Source organism: Nanorana parkeri, unplaced genomic scaffold, assembly GCF_000935625.1.
Source record: "Nanorana parkeri isolate BGI_ZX_2015 unplaced genomic scaffold, ASM93562v1 scaffold378, whole genome shotgun sequence".
Lineage (NCBI taxonomy): Eukaryota > Metazoa > Chordata > Amphibia > Anura > Dicroglossidae > Nanorana > Nanorana parkeri.
In genome coordinates, this window is record NW_017306646.1 from 83,599 (window position 1) to 102,487 (window position 18,889).

Sequence of the window (18,889 nt, forward strand, 5' to 3'; positions counted from 1 at the left end):
AGAGAGAGAGAAAGAGAGGGGGGGGGGGGGGGGGGGGGGGGATACAGCCAAGTATCTCTCGGCAACGCGGTAAAGTGACTCTGTCAGTAAAATAAATGTATACAAAAAATACTCTGTGCAAAAAGACATTTACTACTCACCTTTCCTGCTACTTGTGCCCTTGATCTCCACTGCAGTGAAAAGGATCCACGGGCTGAAGAAAACACAGAACCCGACACTAGCAGGAGTGTTGATTTCCTGTTGATCTGCCACTATGTGCTGTGGTTCCTCCCACTGGATCCTACTGAACTTCAGGACTCAATAGGTATAAGGATCAGTAGGTTGAACCAATGAGCACAGAAAACAACGAAACTGACACTCCCGAAAATCTTAAATTCTGAATATTGTTAGGCCAGAGGTTTTTCTTCAATACTGTGGAAGTTAGCGGTGCGGGCAGCAGGAGAGGTGAAAATCCCTTTATTTATACTTTTATTTTAGAGTCAGAGTTGCTTTAAACAGAATCCAGAAGATACAATGAGGTGAATTGATCAAAACTGGAGCAGACAAAATCTGGAGCAGCTTTGCATAGCAACCAATCAGCATGCACCTTTCATTTTCAAAGCGTAACTGAACAAACTGAAGAGAGAAGCTGATTGGTTGGCATGGGCAACAGCTCCAGATTATGCCTGCTCCAGTTTTGATAAATCCACCAATGTACTTAAAAAATGTAAGGAAAATATGTTTTCCCCGGTCTGGACAACTTGCTCATACTATCCAATTAGGCTTCATCTCTTATTCCTAAACAAGGTATAAGCATGATCACTATGGGCAAATTCTTCACTTTTGTTAAGAGACTTTTCTGACAGTTTTTAATAAAAGTTTCCTACATTAATATCAGTTGGTAACAACACCTGAACAAACATACAGGTCACACTGCTGGTGATGTCACTTACAAATAGCTTTATTCAATATGACAAGATGTTTAGCACACACTGCAGTCTCCACCTAGGCACCACCCTTCATATGCATTTCACCCAAATGGGCTTAGTCTACGGGTGCCTAGACAAGACTACACTGTGTACTCTGGATCTTACTGAATACAGCTACTCGGCAGTGCAGCCAGTTTATTTTTTTGGCTAGCACATGAAGCGAAGGTAATGTATGTAATGTACAACACATAATTACATAACAGAGTGCAGCAGTCAGGAGTAAGTGCTCTATTTCATTCGGAGTCAATTGTGAGGGCCCCCTTCAAGGTTGGTGGTCAGAGGTAAGTGTCCCCTTAAAGTATGATGGTCAGTGGCAAGTGTACCCTTAAATGTTAGTAGAAAGTGCCCCCTCAAACAATGGTGGTCAGGGCACCCTAAAGAGTTTGTGGCCAGGGGTGAGTACCCCTCTAAAAGTTGGTGGTCAGTGCCCCCTACAATACTGGTGTTCAGTGGCCAGTGCCTTTTTTAGCATTAGTAGTCAGTGCCTTTTGCAGCATTTGTGGTCAGTGCTTTCAGCAGCATTAGTGGTTACTGCCTCTGCAGCAGTGATGATCAGTGCCCTGTGCAGCATTGGTGGTTAGTGCCCACTTCAGCAATGGTGGTCTTTGCCCCCTGAAACATTTGTGGTCAGTGTTCCCATTATATTGTTGGTCAGTGCCCCTATGACATTGTTGATCACTGCCCCTATTAAATTATTGGTCAGTTCCCCTATGACATCGGTGGTCATTGCTTCCTGTATCATTGGTGGCCAGTGCTCACCCCCACCCTACCCCTCCCTTGGTGGTTAGTGCCTTCTATAGCACTGGTGGTGAGTTCTCCCTATAGCATTGCCCCAATGTTTTTTACAGATTGTTTGAAATCTTCAAAAAACATTGTAGCGTAAGGACAGAGTACACAGTTAATGTCATGAGCACAGGGCAGTCAGAATGACTGTGTGCAAGCAGAGATGTTGCTAGACCCGAGACACTGGAAACATGCCCCAGGTGTTGGGGTCACGCAACACCCGAGACACTGTCACGACAACAGTTAGAAGCCATACAAACTAAGCTTCAAGCTACTTAGATTATGTTAAAGTGAATGTAAAGGTCAAAGGTCTCCTTGGGACACTGCATTTCTGGCTGATAAACAGGTATTTCTCTGCAGTGTTTGAAAGAGATAAAACTTGGTGAAATATGCAGTTATTACAAAATCTATTAATTAAAATGCTGTTGTCTCCAGAAAAGGGTGCCCCTAAGCACCCCCATGTGATTTGCATGTAAATATTATGTATTCTGTGTCTACTAGAGCATTATGGCCGTTCAGGGCAAAGTAAAAGATTCACCTGATAGGCCACCTCTTTTGCTACAGATATTTACCCGTAAATTTTCTGCTGGTCTGTTTGCCATCTGCAAACCAGGGGAACCTTAAACAAGGTTTTTTTTACACACTGTGACCAACTATACACAGCACATGAACCAACTATAATGCTGCTCATAATATAGGGCTTAAGGAAATAAACTATATAAATTCTCATCTCACATTAATGTGAATATTAGCCATGACTATGAATTGTCCTATTCTATACAACCACTGTTGCAGCACATGATCACTTTTATATGTATTTCTGATTTAAAAAAATACAAAAATAAATTCCCTTTCTTCTTTCTTAAGACTGAAGTGTGCCAGGTGACAAAGAGATCAAATTTTCCCATGAATGGACAGTGGGAAGTGCTAACAAAGAAGAAGGGAACTGAGAATAAAGAGTGTTTTGATGCAGTCATGGTCTGCAATGGACATCATTTTGATCATTATTTACCTCTAGAATCTTTCCCAGGTAATTAACACAAATATTAATGATTGATACTTTAAAAGTGGAGTATGTTGCAGGACAGCACACAGAAACAAAAACAAACAAACAAACAAATAAATACACAAAATTAGAACACACCAGATAAACTAGAGCTGTTACTGCAGCAAAACATCTGATGTCTTGCTGTATTTAAACTATAACAATTAGTTAGTTGCATCAGACAGTTGCACCAATTTTTCTGTTGTTCTAGTTTGTGTATTTCTGCCCCATTACGCTTAGGCTGGGTTCACACCTAGGCGTTTTTCCGCGCTTTCGTACTCGCGGAAAAACGCTCAAACAGGGAAATGCCATTATTTTAAATGTGCATGGTTCCAATCTGGGCGGTTTTCCGTGAGTACGAACGTGCGGGAAACCGCCCTACGCCCAAAGAAGTACAATGTACTTCTTTGGGGCGTTTTGGTCAGGCGGTTCCATTGGGATACAGCCAAGTATCTCTCGGCAACGCGGTAAAAAAAACGCGCAGAACACGTGCATATTCAATCCGCCTAGGTGTGAACCCAGCCTTAGGCACCTGCACATAATTGGATTGCTTTTAGAATTATGAAAATGGGTGAAAGCTTGCTAAAGATGTATTTTGAGCCTTCACTTAGTGGTAAAATGCTAAAATATTTTTTTAAGCGGTTCAAATCCTAGAATTGGAAAGTGTGGGTCAAAATATCCAGTAGACTCAACTAATAGTTTATAGGGACAATCATGTGTATTTAGTGCCCAAGCAAAATTACAAGATGTTAGTTGGGTCCTAGAAACAATATTTTTTGAGGTGTAAATGTAAATAGGGTTGGTCACATCTGGTCTAGACTCTGCTTTATCATTTTGGGCCTAGGAACTTTCTCACCAGTGTATAATGCAGTAAAATAATGTTGATGCATATAGATCCCAGTGGTGAGATTGCTCTGGAGGAATGTTGTCAGGAACCTAGGTTCCTTTTCCACAATCTAAAATAATTAAAAAAAAAGAAATAAAATTAAACTGTTAGAGAACCACATTGCAACTCAAGTGCAGAGATCTTGCATTTATTTTTCAAGAGATAGAGGAAGATGGCAGGAAATTCAACTTATCATCATCTACCCACAATTTAAACTCAATTTTCAAAAATTCCCCCAGTAGCCAGCTATGCATCCAGATACAGCCTAATATTATAGATGCATTCATTCAATACTACATAAAGCTTAGACATGATGGTAATCATCAGTGAAAAACATGTAAAGCAAGCAGGGGCTTTATGGAGTAGGGCTTTGGAATGATGATAAAATGTAAACGAACATGCTATGATGAGGTGGGCCAAAAGGTAACAAAAATATTCCATTGAACCAGTGTAAAGCAGAGCAGAGCTTACTTTGAGCAGAACATGTGTACATTTCTTTTTCCATCACAAGTCTCAAAAACGGGGTTTATTCCCCATTTTAGGATAGTGAGAGGTGCCAAGCAAACCCTACTTTATGCCCCTGGGCCAACTCTACATCTAAAACTGTTGCTTTATAGCACAGATACAGGAAATGTTATTGAGCCATGTATTCCAAACTGAAAACAGCTGGTTCAGGAAACAGTGAAAGCGAATGGATGAAAGATACTTTTTCTTCCTGTGAGACTTGAATGGAACATGATATAAAGGTCAAAGTATTATTTGAAGAAAAAAAATAGCTTGCTTCCTTTTACACTTGGCAGGTATACAAAAATTTAAAGGCAGATACATCCATAGCCGTTTCTATAAAAAATCCGAAAATTACCATGGGAAGACTGTTCTAGTGGTGGGAATTGGAAATTCAGCTGGAGATATCTCTGTGGAAGTTAGTAGCAAAGCAAAACAGGTAAAGTCATTTTAACCTTTGTCAGTTAAACACATTCTGCCAAGTTTCTACAATCTGTCAAAGTAGAGATACTGTATGTTGTTCCTGAATTCTTCTAAGAAAGTGGTAGAGGACTCACAATCAGTCATGTGGATCTAAGTAGAAGCTATAAATAGAATTGAATAAAACTAGGTTGCAATAGCACGCTTGTGTTTTTCCCCTCCTCCTACAGAAATTATATCTATCACTATAGGCTGATAATTATATTGTAAATCCAGGTTACCTTATATTGATCGATATCACCATATCCTCCTCTCCTCAAAATATTTATGCACCCTCAGTCTCTCGTGATATACTCTGTCCCGTAAAACAAGCCCTTACTCATAAGTTCTAGTGATTGTATATGAGTGGCATCCCTGGCTAAATTCCACCATGCAGGGGACCACAGGAGGATCCTCCCCTATAGATATCCTCCATCATCCATACCATGTGTGGCTGTGCCATAAAGCTTTTCCCACAATGTGATATAATGATGCCATGCACGTTGACTCCATGCCACATATTGTGGCAGTGTTAAAATCAGGACTGTACCTGACCCACCTAGTTGCCATCCCTAGGTGGGCCAGAAGTTAATAGCTCTACCCTAGTTTCTCATGAATAATGTTTTCACTTGGTTTATAAGACATCGATCTCATACATTTATGGTCAATTTTATCAGATTCACCAGTTTCATGTTTATCAGTGTCTATACACTAATTTCTTCATCTTTGCCTAAGTATGTTTCCTTTCAGTATAGTAGAATATTGGAAGTATTTCTTATATCTTGGTGAAAAGGATATTTATAAGGATAAAGGAAATTTAACTATCACATTAAAGCATTTCTGCCAAGGAGTGAATTGGTAAATCTGGAGACCATATAAAGTCCAGCTGAAATATCTAAGTTGAAATCAGAGGCATCTGTAATTCACTTTCAATAAACAATTCAGATAATTTATTAAACTGTAAATAAGCTGCACATGACCTCAAGGCAAAAATGTGGGTAAGGTTAAATCTTCATCGTGATTAATCTAGGTCAGTGTACTCTCGATGAACCTTATGCAATCTACCAAAAAGGCCAAAGCAAATTTAGGAAACCAGTACAGGCGGTCCCCGGGTTACATACAAGTTGACTTTAGGTTTGTACTTAAGTTGAATTTGTATGTAAGTCGGAACAGGTACATTTTTAAAGTGTAACTCCAGCCCAAAAAACATTATTTCGTTTTGGATAGCATAGGGAAGGGTCACGTTTGTTTTGCTGTCTGTTCCCCTTGTTCAGAAGATTATAATATAATAAAAACATTTTTTTATTTAAAATTACACTAAAAAACATTTTTTCTATTTTTCATTTTATTTTATAAACTTCATTTTTTTTATTTGTTTGCATTTTTAATTTTTATTTATTTAACTTTTTTGACATTTCTTTGTCTTTTTAATAATTTTTTTATTTTTTAAACTTTTTTTATTATTTTAATGCTGGGAGCCATTTCCAGCCTGCTATTGGATATTGTAAAATGCAATAGACAATAGCAAGCTGGCTATTGCATCTGCCCACTGCCTGCTGCCAATCAGCAGAGGAGGGGCCTGATGGAGAAAGTTCTCCATCAGGTCCTCCCCTGCTGATTGACAGCAAGCAGTGGGCGGGTACAATAGCCAGCTTGCTATTGGCTATTGCATTTGACAATAGCCAATAGCAGGCTGGGTATAGCTCCCAGCCTGCAATGAAGAGGAGGCCTGGGGGCGGGACAGCGAAGGAGCGGCCGGACTGGGGCGGCGAGCAGATGATCGTCCGGACCGGGAAACCGACGGATTGGCGGAAGAGGAGGCCGGGACATCAGCGGAGGTAAGGGGGGCAGCGGCAGAATGCAACGGTCTGTGTCCCCGCTGCCTCCGCCAACACAGGAATGGAGAGCAGCGGGGACACAGGCCGCTGCAGCCACAGTTCTCCTAAATGTAATGGCGGCTGCCGGTACATTTATGAGAACTGTGGACCCAGTTCGTAAGTACGGATTGTCCGTAAGTCGGACGTCCGTAACACGGGGACTGCCTGTAATGTGAATTAAAAGTAAATCCTGCCTAACCGTGCATATCCATTAAATGCCTTTAACATTCTGTGGCAATAAAAAAGTTTTTTTTTTATACTAATACATGTTAATGATGTACTTACCATGTACCATTGTTATGTTTACACCTTGTATTCTTCTTGAAATGTTTGAAGTGCAATTCCACTCTTGTGGAGTTAAAATCTCCTCTGGATGATCAATCTGCATTGCAAGGGTTTTTACAAACTTTGTTGCAGATACCTACATTTTTTTTTCTCCTGAAGAAAAACTTGTCTGTTCTACCATGTCCTTTCCAGATTGATTCCTGAATGGGAGGGTCTGGATTTGTTATAACCATCTGGTGCACTCGCAGTGTTCTAATGGGGAAAGTTGCAGTGTCTGCATCCCTTAAGGCCCTTTTTACATGGGTACTTGTCCGCTCTTATCAGCACAAAATGGATGGCACTTTTGTGACTTTCATGTCCATTGATTTTTTTCCTACATCTTGCAATGGAGGTAAAAACTGAACTAAATGGACCCATGTTATGTGTATGGACAGCTGTATCTAAGCAGATATGTGTCTGTTTACTTCCAATTGCCTCTGATCATTCATGTTTAGGTCCCAAAAGAAGAGTAGGATGCAAACCTTTTTCTTTTTTTTGGAATTAAACAGACTTGATGGTAATTGGATGTAAACAGGCACATGTCCATTTAAACCTGGCTGTGCACAGGGTTAGGTTGTTTTCCAATCATATCTGCCTTTAAAACTGACAGGCAGATCTGATGAGTCTGTTGTGTGAAAAGGGCCTTGGTAGTAGATAACCCATAAGGAGTATCTTACCAATAATTACATCTCTATTGCAGGGGATGCCTACAGGAAAAATATATGTGCCAATCACACAAGCTGGAGATGTAATTTCTGTTGGAGGGGGGAGGGGGGTAACTTTTGCATTTTTGCGCACACATGTTGAAATGCACATTTTAGGCCTGAAAATTTGTTAAAGCCCCACAAAATTATATATTTTCTTAAAAAATCTGGAGAATACAATGGCATTGCTTACAACTTTCACAGGATATTAGCGCAGTTTATCAAACTGACATTTTCAGTAAAAAAATGCATCCAAACTTATTTTAGTGCACACAAACTCTAGACTTCCGTTTCGTAATATCCATTATTTCGTATTTCGTAATTCGTATCCGAAACTCAATTCGGATTCGTACGAAATACGGATTTTCGTTAGTTTCAGCACATTTTCGTAGCTTTACGAACATTCGTTATGATGAAGTTAAAAAGCAAAAATACCTTTGTTAATATTGGAGTCGATGTGGTAGTTGTTTTTGTATCCGAAATACGGATTCCGTATCCGAATTTCGTATTTCGGACTTAAAAAAAAAACTACCATCAACTCCAATATAAATTTACTTTGCTTTTTAACTTCAATATATAACGAATGTTCGTAACGGAACGAAAATACGTCAACGGAATTTCGTATTTCCTGCCTGTGTATTGTAATGCAACCCTCAGCAGCAGCGGATCCGTATTTCAGATTAAAAAAAAAATCTTGTCATGTTGTTCAACCTCATTTACAGGGGTAATATTAGTTCCTGTTTCAAAGAAATTCGGATCCGAAATTCGTTAACGCAATTTCGTATTTCGGATATAATTCGGAAACTGCAATTCGGATTTCGTATGCTTACGAATCTACGAATTTCAGGAAAATTCGTACGAATTTCGATTCGTAACGAAACGAATCGCACATGTCTAACAAACACAATATAATAACTAGGGATGGACCAGTACCGATACTAGTATTTGGTATCAATGCAGATACCGAGTTTTTGGGGGAGTACTCGTCAAAGCTGGTACTTCCGGTACTAGGAAGCCGGACGGCAAGTCATTACATTCTTCCCGGCTTCCCGATTGGCCGGGAAGCCGGCTCCATGCTTCCTCATTACTATGTGACAAGGGTGGATGGAGTCGGCTTCCTGGCCAATCGGGAAGCAGGGCAGTGTGTAATGACTCGCAGCCCGGCTTCCTGATTGGTTGAGAAGCTGGCCAATCAGAAAGCCAGGCGGCTAGTCATTACACCTCCACCAGCTTCCTGATTGGCCAGGAAGCCGACTCTTTGCTCCCTCGTCACTCAGATACCGAGGTATTGGTGCATCCCTAATAATAAAACATTTTTTGAGTAAAATATAAAAGATGAGGTTGCGTCGAGTCAGTAGAAACAAAATTGGGTGCACCCAAATTGTCTGATAGTATATGGGAATGCCCGTATTAATGGTTTATTTCCACCAGAAATGGAGGTATGTGTTTTTCCGAACCATGAATTACTGGTTTATGCCACCAACATACTCTTTAACCTCCTTGGCGGTATTCCCGAGTGTAGCTCGGGGTTACTTTTCCATACCCTGAGCTACACTCGGGAATATCCCACATTATTTACTTACCTTGTCCCTCGAGCCGTGCGGTGTCCTCTGGCCGGCGCCGGCATCTGTCTTCCGGGTTCCGTCCCTTGCGGGCTGACGCATCGCATGGGGGCGGAACCATCGGGAAATTCGAAAAAAACCCGGAAAAAACGTAGAAATAAAATAACGAAAAAATTCAGAAAAAAAATCGCGCAGAAAAAATTACGGAAATCAAAATAATCATACTGCCAGGGAGGTTAATCATATACTTGCAGAATGACATCTGGCTACATAACTGTTGGGAAAATGACATCATAATGAAGTCAGGGGCGGGAAGAGGAGTTTTCTATTTTCTACAATTTACATACTGTACTCGTCCCTGTTTAGAACAAATAATTACCTTACAATGCATTGCTTTATATTAATTGAAGTATCTGCTCAGTGTTCCCTTCTACCTAAATTAGCTAAGCCAGCTGATTTCCTTAGTGATTATGAAATAATTAAGAGGGGACATGTAATAATGTACAAAATGTTTAATGGTGATGGTAATATCAGTAATAAACTGTTTACTGTAAACTCACTAAAGAAGACAAGAGGCCACCACTTATAATTGGCGGGGAAAAAAAATTAGCCACAAAGTTTGCAGGGGATTCTTTTCTGTTAGAGCGGAAACATTGTGGAACTCTCATGCTTTAATTGTGACACATTTCCTTGCCTTTGGCGGTGTTTGCTTGATAGTAGTAACAGGCTTCTTAAACATGCTTATTTTTAAGGCAGTACCTTTTAAAGGTTTCATTACTGCAACTTTGTATGCATATACACTACCTGTTTCTTGCTGCATTGGAAATTTAACACACTTTTCCTTTAAAGAAGTTCGGTATGTGAAAGATAAACTGAGAACATTTATGTTTGTTTTAATGCCAATCACCCAGTTTACAATATTTCAGGTTTATCTAAGTACCAGACATGGCTCTTGGGTAATAAGTCGTATTTCTCGGCATGGATATCCAGTAGATATGGCCCTAGCAACACGTTACTTTTTCTGGATCGCAAGTCTTTTACCTGCTAACCTATTAGCCAAGGTGAATGAGAGTCAAATGAGCAGTTGGTTTGATCATGGCAATTATGGATTAGAGCCTGCAAACAGGTAAAAATCACAAATTAAGTAACTTTCTAATGGACTGCACTTTTCTTTTTATTTACTGTATCACTGATATAGGCCAACGTATATATATTTCCATCAAAAGCATTACATTGTGTAAGAGCAACTAAATTCCTGTTATTTCTGTAAAATAATTCATTTTCTTATGATTATCTTTCACATTCTACAGGACTCTGTTCAGAGAGCCCATGGTCAATGATTACTTACCTAGCCAAATCCTTTGTGGAGCTGTTAAAGTGAAGCCAAATATTAGTAGGTTTACTGAAACCTCTGTCGTCTTTGAAGACGGGACTGTTGTGGAAGATTTGGATGAGGTTATATTTGCCACAGGATACAGCATCTCTTTTCCATTTCTTGATGACTCAGTCATTAGTGTCGACAATAACAAAGGAGCTCTCTACAAAAATGTCTTTCCTCTAAATCATGAGAAGCCAACAATGGCCTTTTTGGGACTTGTTCAGCCACTAGGCTCCCTCTTGGCAGTTTCAGAGATTCAAGCACGATGGGCCACCAAAGTATTTAAAGGTTTGTGCTGAGATAAAACAGTCTGTGTGTTTTGTTTTGCAACAATGATGTTAGTTGCTTCCAGGTAAGAGATCATATTAAAGCTCAAGTATTATACTTGTTACTGCAGCTTATGGTACCTAAACAGGTTACAATCTGGCTGTCCAGTTTTCAGATATAGAATCTGAATGCTAATTTTGTAAGATAAGTAAAAATATACTTTGCAATGTGAACATGCTCTACTTGATGGACCACCCACCTGTCTACTCCATTATTATCAAGTGATAATATCCTTAACCGCTTGAAGACCAGGTGCTTAGACCCCCTTCCTGGCCAGGCCATTTTTCAGTGTTATGTCACTGGACAAGGGAAAGGGGGGAGCTGCTGGACATGGTATATCTTGCTGTAGATGTCAGTGATGTTCCTGGCAGAAAAAAAAGAGCCTTGAACTGACCATTCTTAAAGTGACACTAAACTTCAGGAGTTAAATGTTAAAAATGCATTCAAGTACCCGAACTATTGACAGAAATGTATCTTATTTGTTCATCCCTCAGCTGTAGATCCTAAGAGCTGGTTCACACCTAGGCGTATTGCATATGCGCGTCTGTCACGCGTTTTTTAACCGCGATTCGCGGTAAAAAAATCGCGCGACATACGCGCATTTCCGAGGGCTACTTGGCTGTATCCCAATAAAAACGCGCAACAAAAACGGCCCAAAGTAGTACATGTACCTTTTCAGGCGTGGGCCTTTTTGTAGCGCGTTAGGGACGGGCTGAAATACGCCAAGGTGTGAACCAGACCCATTGAATACAATGGGATTTAGATGTTTGAGCGTTTTGTAGAGCGTTCGTCGAGCGTAGAACGTGCTACAAAACGTTCAGGTGTGAACGAGGGCTATAGAAAACAATGTGATTTTAATGTTTGAGCGTTTTGTAGAGCGTTGAACGCGCTACAAAATGTACAGGTGTGAACCAGGCCTCAAATTGTCTCCGAATTTGTAATGACACTCTCCTTCCTTCTGGAGGGTGGCTACTTTTGTTCCCCATGGTCCCTGTGTGTGTTGTAAAGCAGCCACCACTCCAAGCTCACTTCTAGACTACAATCTCAATACAAATGAGTAAACTAAATGTGAGATTGTAGTCCATCAGGGAAGCGAGCTTGGAGCAGTGAACAGCACACACAGGGACCATGGAGAACAAAAGTAGCCACCCTCCAGAAGGAAGCACAATGTTAGCACAAATTCAGAGATGATGTGAGGATCTATAGCCGAGTGATACACAAATAAGATACATTTGTGTTAATAGTATAGGTACTTGAATGCGTTTTTTGGATTTAACTTTAACAAGGATTTTGCATGTTCTCCCTGTGATTGCGTGCGTTTCCTCCGGGTAGTCTGGTTTCCACCCACACTCCAAAGACAAGCTTACAGGTAAAATGGCTGCTGTCTAAATTGGCCTTCACATGTATGGATGTGAGATAGGGCCATTAGATTGTAAGCTTCCTGAGAGCAGGGACTGATAAGAATGTGCACTATGTAAAGTGCTGCGAAAATTGTCAGCGCTATATAAATACCTGTAATGAATAAATATCAAAGGGGTTGTTTTACCACCAAGGAAAGATTATCTAAGGGGTCACTTAATATATATAAGAATGTTGTCAGTTTCTGAGGGACCATGTTGCCACAGCAGCCATGTTATCAAGGTTCTACGGTCAGTTATAAAAGGGCATCTATCTATCTATCTATCTATCTATCTATCTATCTATCTATCTATCTATCTATCTATCTATCTATCTATCTATCTATCTATCTATCTATCTATCATACAGAGCACAGAGAGAGGAGGTGGTCAGGGAGATAATTCACTATTCTAAATCCTGCAGATGTGTGCGTAATCTGAGCCTATTGTGCTCTATAAGAAGCAGTTTTTTTCAGCAAAACAATTAAAATGAGCCTGTTATTACATATTTTTACCATTTAAATGTAAATATAATTTTTTCAACTAAGACTCTATATAAAAACAACTATGCAGTTCCCTTAAAGCATTCCAGATACTACGTTGTCAGATAGGTATGCTCCTATATTTCACATCCAACACAAACGGTTGTCATAATAACTGTATGATTAATATTTTGTCACAGGCACTGCTCATTTACCTTCTGTGTCAAAAATGGAGAGCTACTACAAAAAAAACATGGAACATAAATTAAAACGGTGAGTTAGAACCACAGAGCTGGTACTTATTTTGATTTACTATTCAATATAATATGCAAAAAAGAGATTTACCCTGACCTAAGCCCGGATGTAGAGTACAGTGAAATGCAAGACCCTGTTCTTTATTTCACTTTTATACACTAAGTAGTATAAGAGTATTTTGTGGTCATTTCTCAATTTAGCATTAAGCAGGTGCTTTTAGAAGAGATCCACTCCCTTGTCAAAACACCAGTCTAATGCTAGTACAAACAATACATTGCTGCTCCACTTCCCTACTCCAATCAAGCTCAAAGGAAATTTCAGTGCCATGCTAGGTTGTTGAATGCCTATATCAGCCTTTCTCAACCAGGGTGCCATGGTGTGCCTTCTGGCTTCCTCAGGGGTGCCTCCAAATTTTGTGGTAGTAAAACGGTGATGTGAAGGGGTGAATGATGACTGTGGTGAAGGGGATTCCTGATGTAAAGGGGGAACTCTGATGTGAAAAGGGGGAACTCTGATATGACAGAGGGACTACTGATGTGAAAGGTGGGCTCCGATGTGAAGGGGAGCTACTGATACAAAGAGTGACTCGGATGTGAAGGGAGGGGGGAAATCTTGATATGAAGGGTAAAACCCACTTTTTTGTGTATTTTTGCCTGGGGTTCCCCTTAAAATCTCTGACATTTTATACTGGGGTGTCTTGAGATTTTTTGCATACTTAGTTAAGAAACGCTGGCCTACATAACAGTAAAAGTGCATGAAATACCAGCACATATTTATTGATATAAATAGACATACAGCTCCAGTAGAACCAGCACACGAATACATTTGAGCCGAAACGGCCTTAATCATAGCTGTGATTATAGAGCAGACAGTGCAGACAAAGTTATATTTTAAAGAGATTTTTTAGAGTGACAAGGGCAGGAAATTATATGAAATTCCCACACTTTGCTTACTATACTGTCAGCTTTAGTTATGTCTTTCAGTAGGAAACTGTGTGATAATGCTCTAACTGTTCTTACATCTTTTGACAGTTTTGGAAAAAGCAGATTTCAGACACTACTAACTTTCTTTATCGACTACATGGATGAGATAGCAGTGGAAATTGGTGTGCGGCCTAACATACTTTTATTTTTTAAAGATCCAAGACTTGCTTGGAATGTTTTCTTTGGCCCCTGTACTCCTTATCAGTATCGTTTGACAGGACCAGGAAAGTGGAGTGGAGCTAGAACAGCAATCCTCACCCAGTGGAGCCGAACTCGCAATCCAGCCAAAACTCGTGTTGTTCAGAAGTCTACCGAATCTCAGTCAACAGCAAAAAAAAATATTGGCCTTTTTGGATTGGCAACAGCCATTTTGTTAGGTGTCTACTATGTCACCTTACAAATTGAGCAGCTAGAGTCTATAATATAACTTGCACTATGGAGTGAAATCAGCCCCTCATTATCCATATCTGTAATCTAATCATCTGAGTCTTTCAGAAGGAGTGGACGGACTGGTTTGCAAGAAAAAACGGCCTTGGTACAGCTTAGCAAAGAACAAATGTTATGTGGATTTTCTCAGGCAGAACACTAAACAATGTGATTAAGCTGAAATTGGAGAGTTTGGTGTAAGATCTCGATTCCTCTTAGCTGTGAATGCTACTGCCATGTTTAAACTAAATAGTATATATGTAGTGGGGCGATTTCTGACACGTAGCATTCCAGGACACCAAGGATTATAGCAACATAATACACTTCTTTATTCAAAAATATTGCAATTAAAAGAGACTCTCAATATTAAAAGGATAATATTTCCAGTTTTCAAAGTTCACAAAGTATAAATGTACAGTGTTATATTATAGAGATATATTATAAATACTGCAAATGAAGGTGCTATATTCGTCCAACAGTCCAACATTTTCTTTGGAGCAAAGTTCACATGAGCAAGTCCATGAATACATATTGTAGACTCACAGACAAAGAATGATAAAAACATGAATATTTCAATATATCCCTGTGCTTCAGAAGCAACCCCTTACTGGGAAATGTAAAGCATCAGGATCCAGCATACAGGTGTGTGAAGATTCCTGCACCACCACGGCTCAGCCCAGGAAGCCACCACCGCTCATCCATATCGCCATGAAATTCACTGATTTCCTGCAATTACATCATTGTTGTGGACTTTGAGAAGGATCTACTTCCTGCATTTCTGTGTCTTGTGTTGCAGAATTTAATGATAATGTCTGCATTCACACCTGTTTTTGCAGCTGCTGTCCTTGTTCAACATGAGGAGGAGTCAGGAGAGGCAACATAAGAGACACAGATACTGCATTCATCCTGTGATTGCAAATAGATAGCAGAGAGAGCAGTTTTGACCATAAAATATTCTCATATACCCATATGTCTATAAAAAGTTGATTTTTAGATGATCATGCTATCAAAAATCAACCCTATTTCCTTGTACTTCATTGATTGCTAACAACTTTTTCTTTAACAGTTTTATCAGGGCCTTTTCATAGGTTGCCATAGACTTCTAATGGCTTCACAGTGCACAGAAATGCAGAGAAAAATGGACATGTTTCATTTTCTGCAATGCAACATAACGCAATGCTTAGATGTGAATTGGTTTAAATGTGTTCCTATAATATATCTGTCGTTTTGCATTCTGACTCACGCACTGGAATATAAAGTTATAAACGTGGCCTAAAAATTGATTTGATCTTTTGATTTAGAGAATCTCTTGTTATTGTGATATTTTTTAATTAAAGAAGTTTATTATGTTTTTAGAATTCTTGGAATCTTTAATTGCTGATTGCCAAAAAATGCCCCAGTACATATATACCATTTTGTTTAAAGGTGATTTAGGGGTGTAACATGTATCAATATCAACTTTTCTTCTTGGCCCTCATGTAGCATTTTTTTGTAAATATTTTGTTACTCATATGTATGAATGTCCTTAAAGAAGACCAGCCACCAATGGACATCTGTAAAAATCTAAAGCTCCTCTCCAGAATCCTTATAAAAGTTCAGCCTTACCACTCCTGGTTTTGATTTTATAACTTGTATTTTCTCCCTTTAAGTGACAGCCTATAAGGCTTATCTATCTTCTGCTAAAAGCAAACATTAAAAAAACTGTTTAATAGAGGTGAATGTGATCAAAATAAGCTGCACCTGGTCAGTCAATTTTACTTTGAGTAAGTAAAAGTTTGTGTAGCCCCTATATAGATATTTCTACCTGTAAACAGTTAACTGCCTCTGTGTGTCCTGTGAGGCGGAGACTTTTGGGAGTTGCAGTGCAGAGCGGGAGACTGGGAATGCTGTGTGACATCTTTCAGACTGGAACTCCCAGAATGCTGTTTTTCTGAGTGGAGGTCTGGGCTGTAGCTGCTGAGCGCGCTCAGCCCGGGAGATCGCAGCCAAGAGGAGAGATCTGTGTGATCCTGTTGTGGACTGGGATTGTGAGTAACAGAGCTGTGTGGCTGCCGCTGACGTAGAGGGGCTCACAGGCATGAGTCATGAGGCAAATGAAAAGAAAATGAAGCTCTGGGATTTGCAACTTTCAAGGCAATTTGACAGAATCTGGGATATTTTGGGTGTATGGCTTAAAGAAAATCAAACACAAATATGTATAACACATTATCTGCATCTTCAATTGCTGGAATTATTATAATAATACAGCATTAGCTCTCAGGGATAATGTGCATTTCAGCTTTATATCTGTATTACCTCCTTGTCAGAAGTGGGGCATCAGGCTGTGGGGCAGGCTTAAGGTCTGGTTCACACCTGGGCATTTTACAGCGCGTTCCTACGCTCTGTAACGCGCTGCAAAACGCCCTACGCCCAAAGAAGTACAGGAGCTTCTTTGGGGCATATTTGCCGCGCGTATCCATTGGGATACAGCCAGGTAGCCCTCGGAAACGCGCGTTTGTCGCACGTTTTTTTAACCGTGAATTGTTGTAAAAACGCACACGGCACGCAACGCGCGACAAGCGCGCATATTCGATACGTCTAGGTGTGAACCCAGCGGTAATCTTAAAAACTGTCCTATGCCTTGCCTGAGTTCAGTGTTGATACCACACATTAAAAACAACTATCAAATAGAAAAACACTTTTTAAGATTACCTGGATAAAGGCGAAAGGCTTTATTAATAGACAGTTTTACCTCCCCACAGCAGCCCTGGATTTGTACCAGTTATCAGTCATTACTTTAGTCAGAAATCAGGTAAGCCGCTGTAGGTAAGTCACCTTGCAGCTGACATTTCCTCTGAGAGTAGATAATACAAGTGAACAACATGATACACATCTATCCATGAGAGGTAAGGCTGCACTTATACTAGCTTAAGATGAATGTTTTGCCAATGCCCATTCCTGCTGGTTCTCTGGAGGAGTAGCTTCACCGCTTTCCCTAGCATCTGACCTGGGCCAGCTGCAATGGAGGAAAAAGATAGCGGGGGCTTTTAGGGATTTAAAAAATATGCTCAATATGCATGGGATACAACACAAAGAAATCCACACTTGAAAGCTGGGTGGGCTCACAGGCCATTCTCCACCTCTAATTTTCATTTACCAATGAGATTAAAGCCTTGCACCTGTACTGCTATATTATGATTTTTGACTGGTTGTTGCCTTAAAATACCTTCATCTCTTTGAGGAATTGCACTGTCTTCTCACTTCAGTATTCTAGGTTGGCACATACGAGTTTTCAGTCATAATCCTCAGCACAAGCATTTTCAAGCAGACTTGTAATGCGAGGGGAAGGTGTAGAGTGCACTGGGCAGCATGGCTAAACTCTGAGGTATATTGGACTGCACAGTCATATTTATATACACGGTGCAACTGCTTTACCAGGGATTTGGAGTTAAGAGTATAAAAATGGATATTGTTAGTACAATGTATGTCTGACTTTGTCACTTTAGTGGTAGTGGTCGCATCAGGGTAATTTACACTGGTAGAAACTGTACAATTTTCTATTTATTTCTTCTTTCGCTACTTTTCTTTATATAAAGTTATGCATGTCGTTGTAATAGATTTTTGTTTTTGAGGGTTGGGCTGGAATATAGATGGAAAACAGTAAATTGTAAGTAAAGTAAATGCACATTTGTTTTAATGAGTTATTAATATTACTGTTTGGGAAATAAAAACATGTTTAAAAGCCTTTTTCCTTAAAGAAAAGTAACAGTTTAGTGGTAGATTATAGGAAATATGCACAGTGAAATGTATTTATATTTGTTTAATACACTAATATTAGTCATGATTATGTAAACTCTAGTGTGAAAAATGCAAGTCAGCTGATCAATTGACAACAATAAACTATAACGAGTTTAGTTTGCATCTAAAAATTTGAAATTACTTAACCTATCAACAGGCGGCAAAAGAATCTAAGACCAAGCCAGAAACACAGCAAGGAGAAGCAAAGGCAGAAACAATAACTTGACTACTGTAACAATCAAGGAGGATGCTTGATGAGAAGAAACAATTCTTGTTCTTGTGGCGCTGATTGTTCTGTTCCACTGGTTTAAAATAGCTTTTCGAGCTCCGTTCCATTTTCCTGGCCCCATGAGACGGAATTGATAGGGGCTACAAGGCCCAAAAAACACCTCCCATGCCAATTTGGGGTCAGTAATGCACAGAAGAGGAAGTTTCGGTTTGCAGCCAATATAGGAACTTAATTCATCCATGTAATTGACATAATCCGTTGACAATGTCTCACTTCTCCCAAACCTTAATAAATACATAAAAAAAAAAAATTAAAAACTAAAGAAAAAAATAAATGCCCCAAATGCAGTTTTGGACTCCTTCTTGCAGTAGTTTGTTACCTTTATATCAGTGAGGTGTGATACCTTCCATGCTGTTTGAGGCATTCCCCAGCTCCGCCCCCAGCACACCCCACCCCACCAAAGCCCCACCCCCTTCCGCTAAAGCCCCACCCCAGCTCGGTAACCAAGTTGTGTGGGGAGGAG

The 18,889-nt window shown here is 39.8% G+C and overlaps 2 protein-coding genes across 2 annotated transcripts in view; one reads left to right on the plus strand and one right to left on the minus strand.

Annotated features, from left to right (window-relative positions):
* The window catches only part of LOC108789120 (dimethylaniline monooxygenase [N-oxide-forming] 2-like), a 17,158-nt gene extending 6,916 nt beyond the window's left edge, over positions 1 to 10,242 (plus strand). The window contains exons 5-7 of the mRNA XM_018559051.1: positions 2,619 to 2,781; positions 4,483 to 4,625; positions 10,039 to 10,242. Of these exons, the coding sequence (XP_018414553.1) occupies positions 2,619 to 2,781; positions 4,483 to 4,625; positions 10,039 to 10,242 (510 nt within the window). The remainder of the gene's footprint in view (positions 1 to 2,618; positions 2,782 to 4,482; positions 4,626 to 10,038) is intronic.
* An 8,009-nt stretch (positions 10,243 to 18,251) lies between these two features.
* LOC108789124 (dimethylaniline monooxygenase [N-oxide-forming] 3-like) overlaps positions 18,252 to 18,889 on the minus strand; it is a 34,437-nt gene continuing 33,799 nt past the window's right edge. Inside the window, exon 9 of the mRNA XM_018559054.1 lies at positions 18,252 to 18,650. Within this exon, the coding sequence (XP_018414556.1) occupies positions 18,308 to 18,650 (343 nt within the window). The 3' untranslated portion in view covers positions 18,252 to 18,307. The remainder of the gene's footprint in view (positions 18,651 to 18,889) is intronic.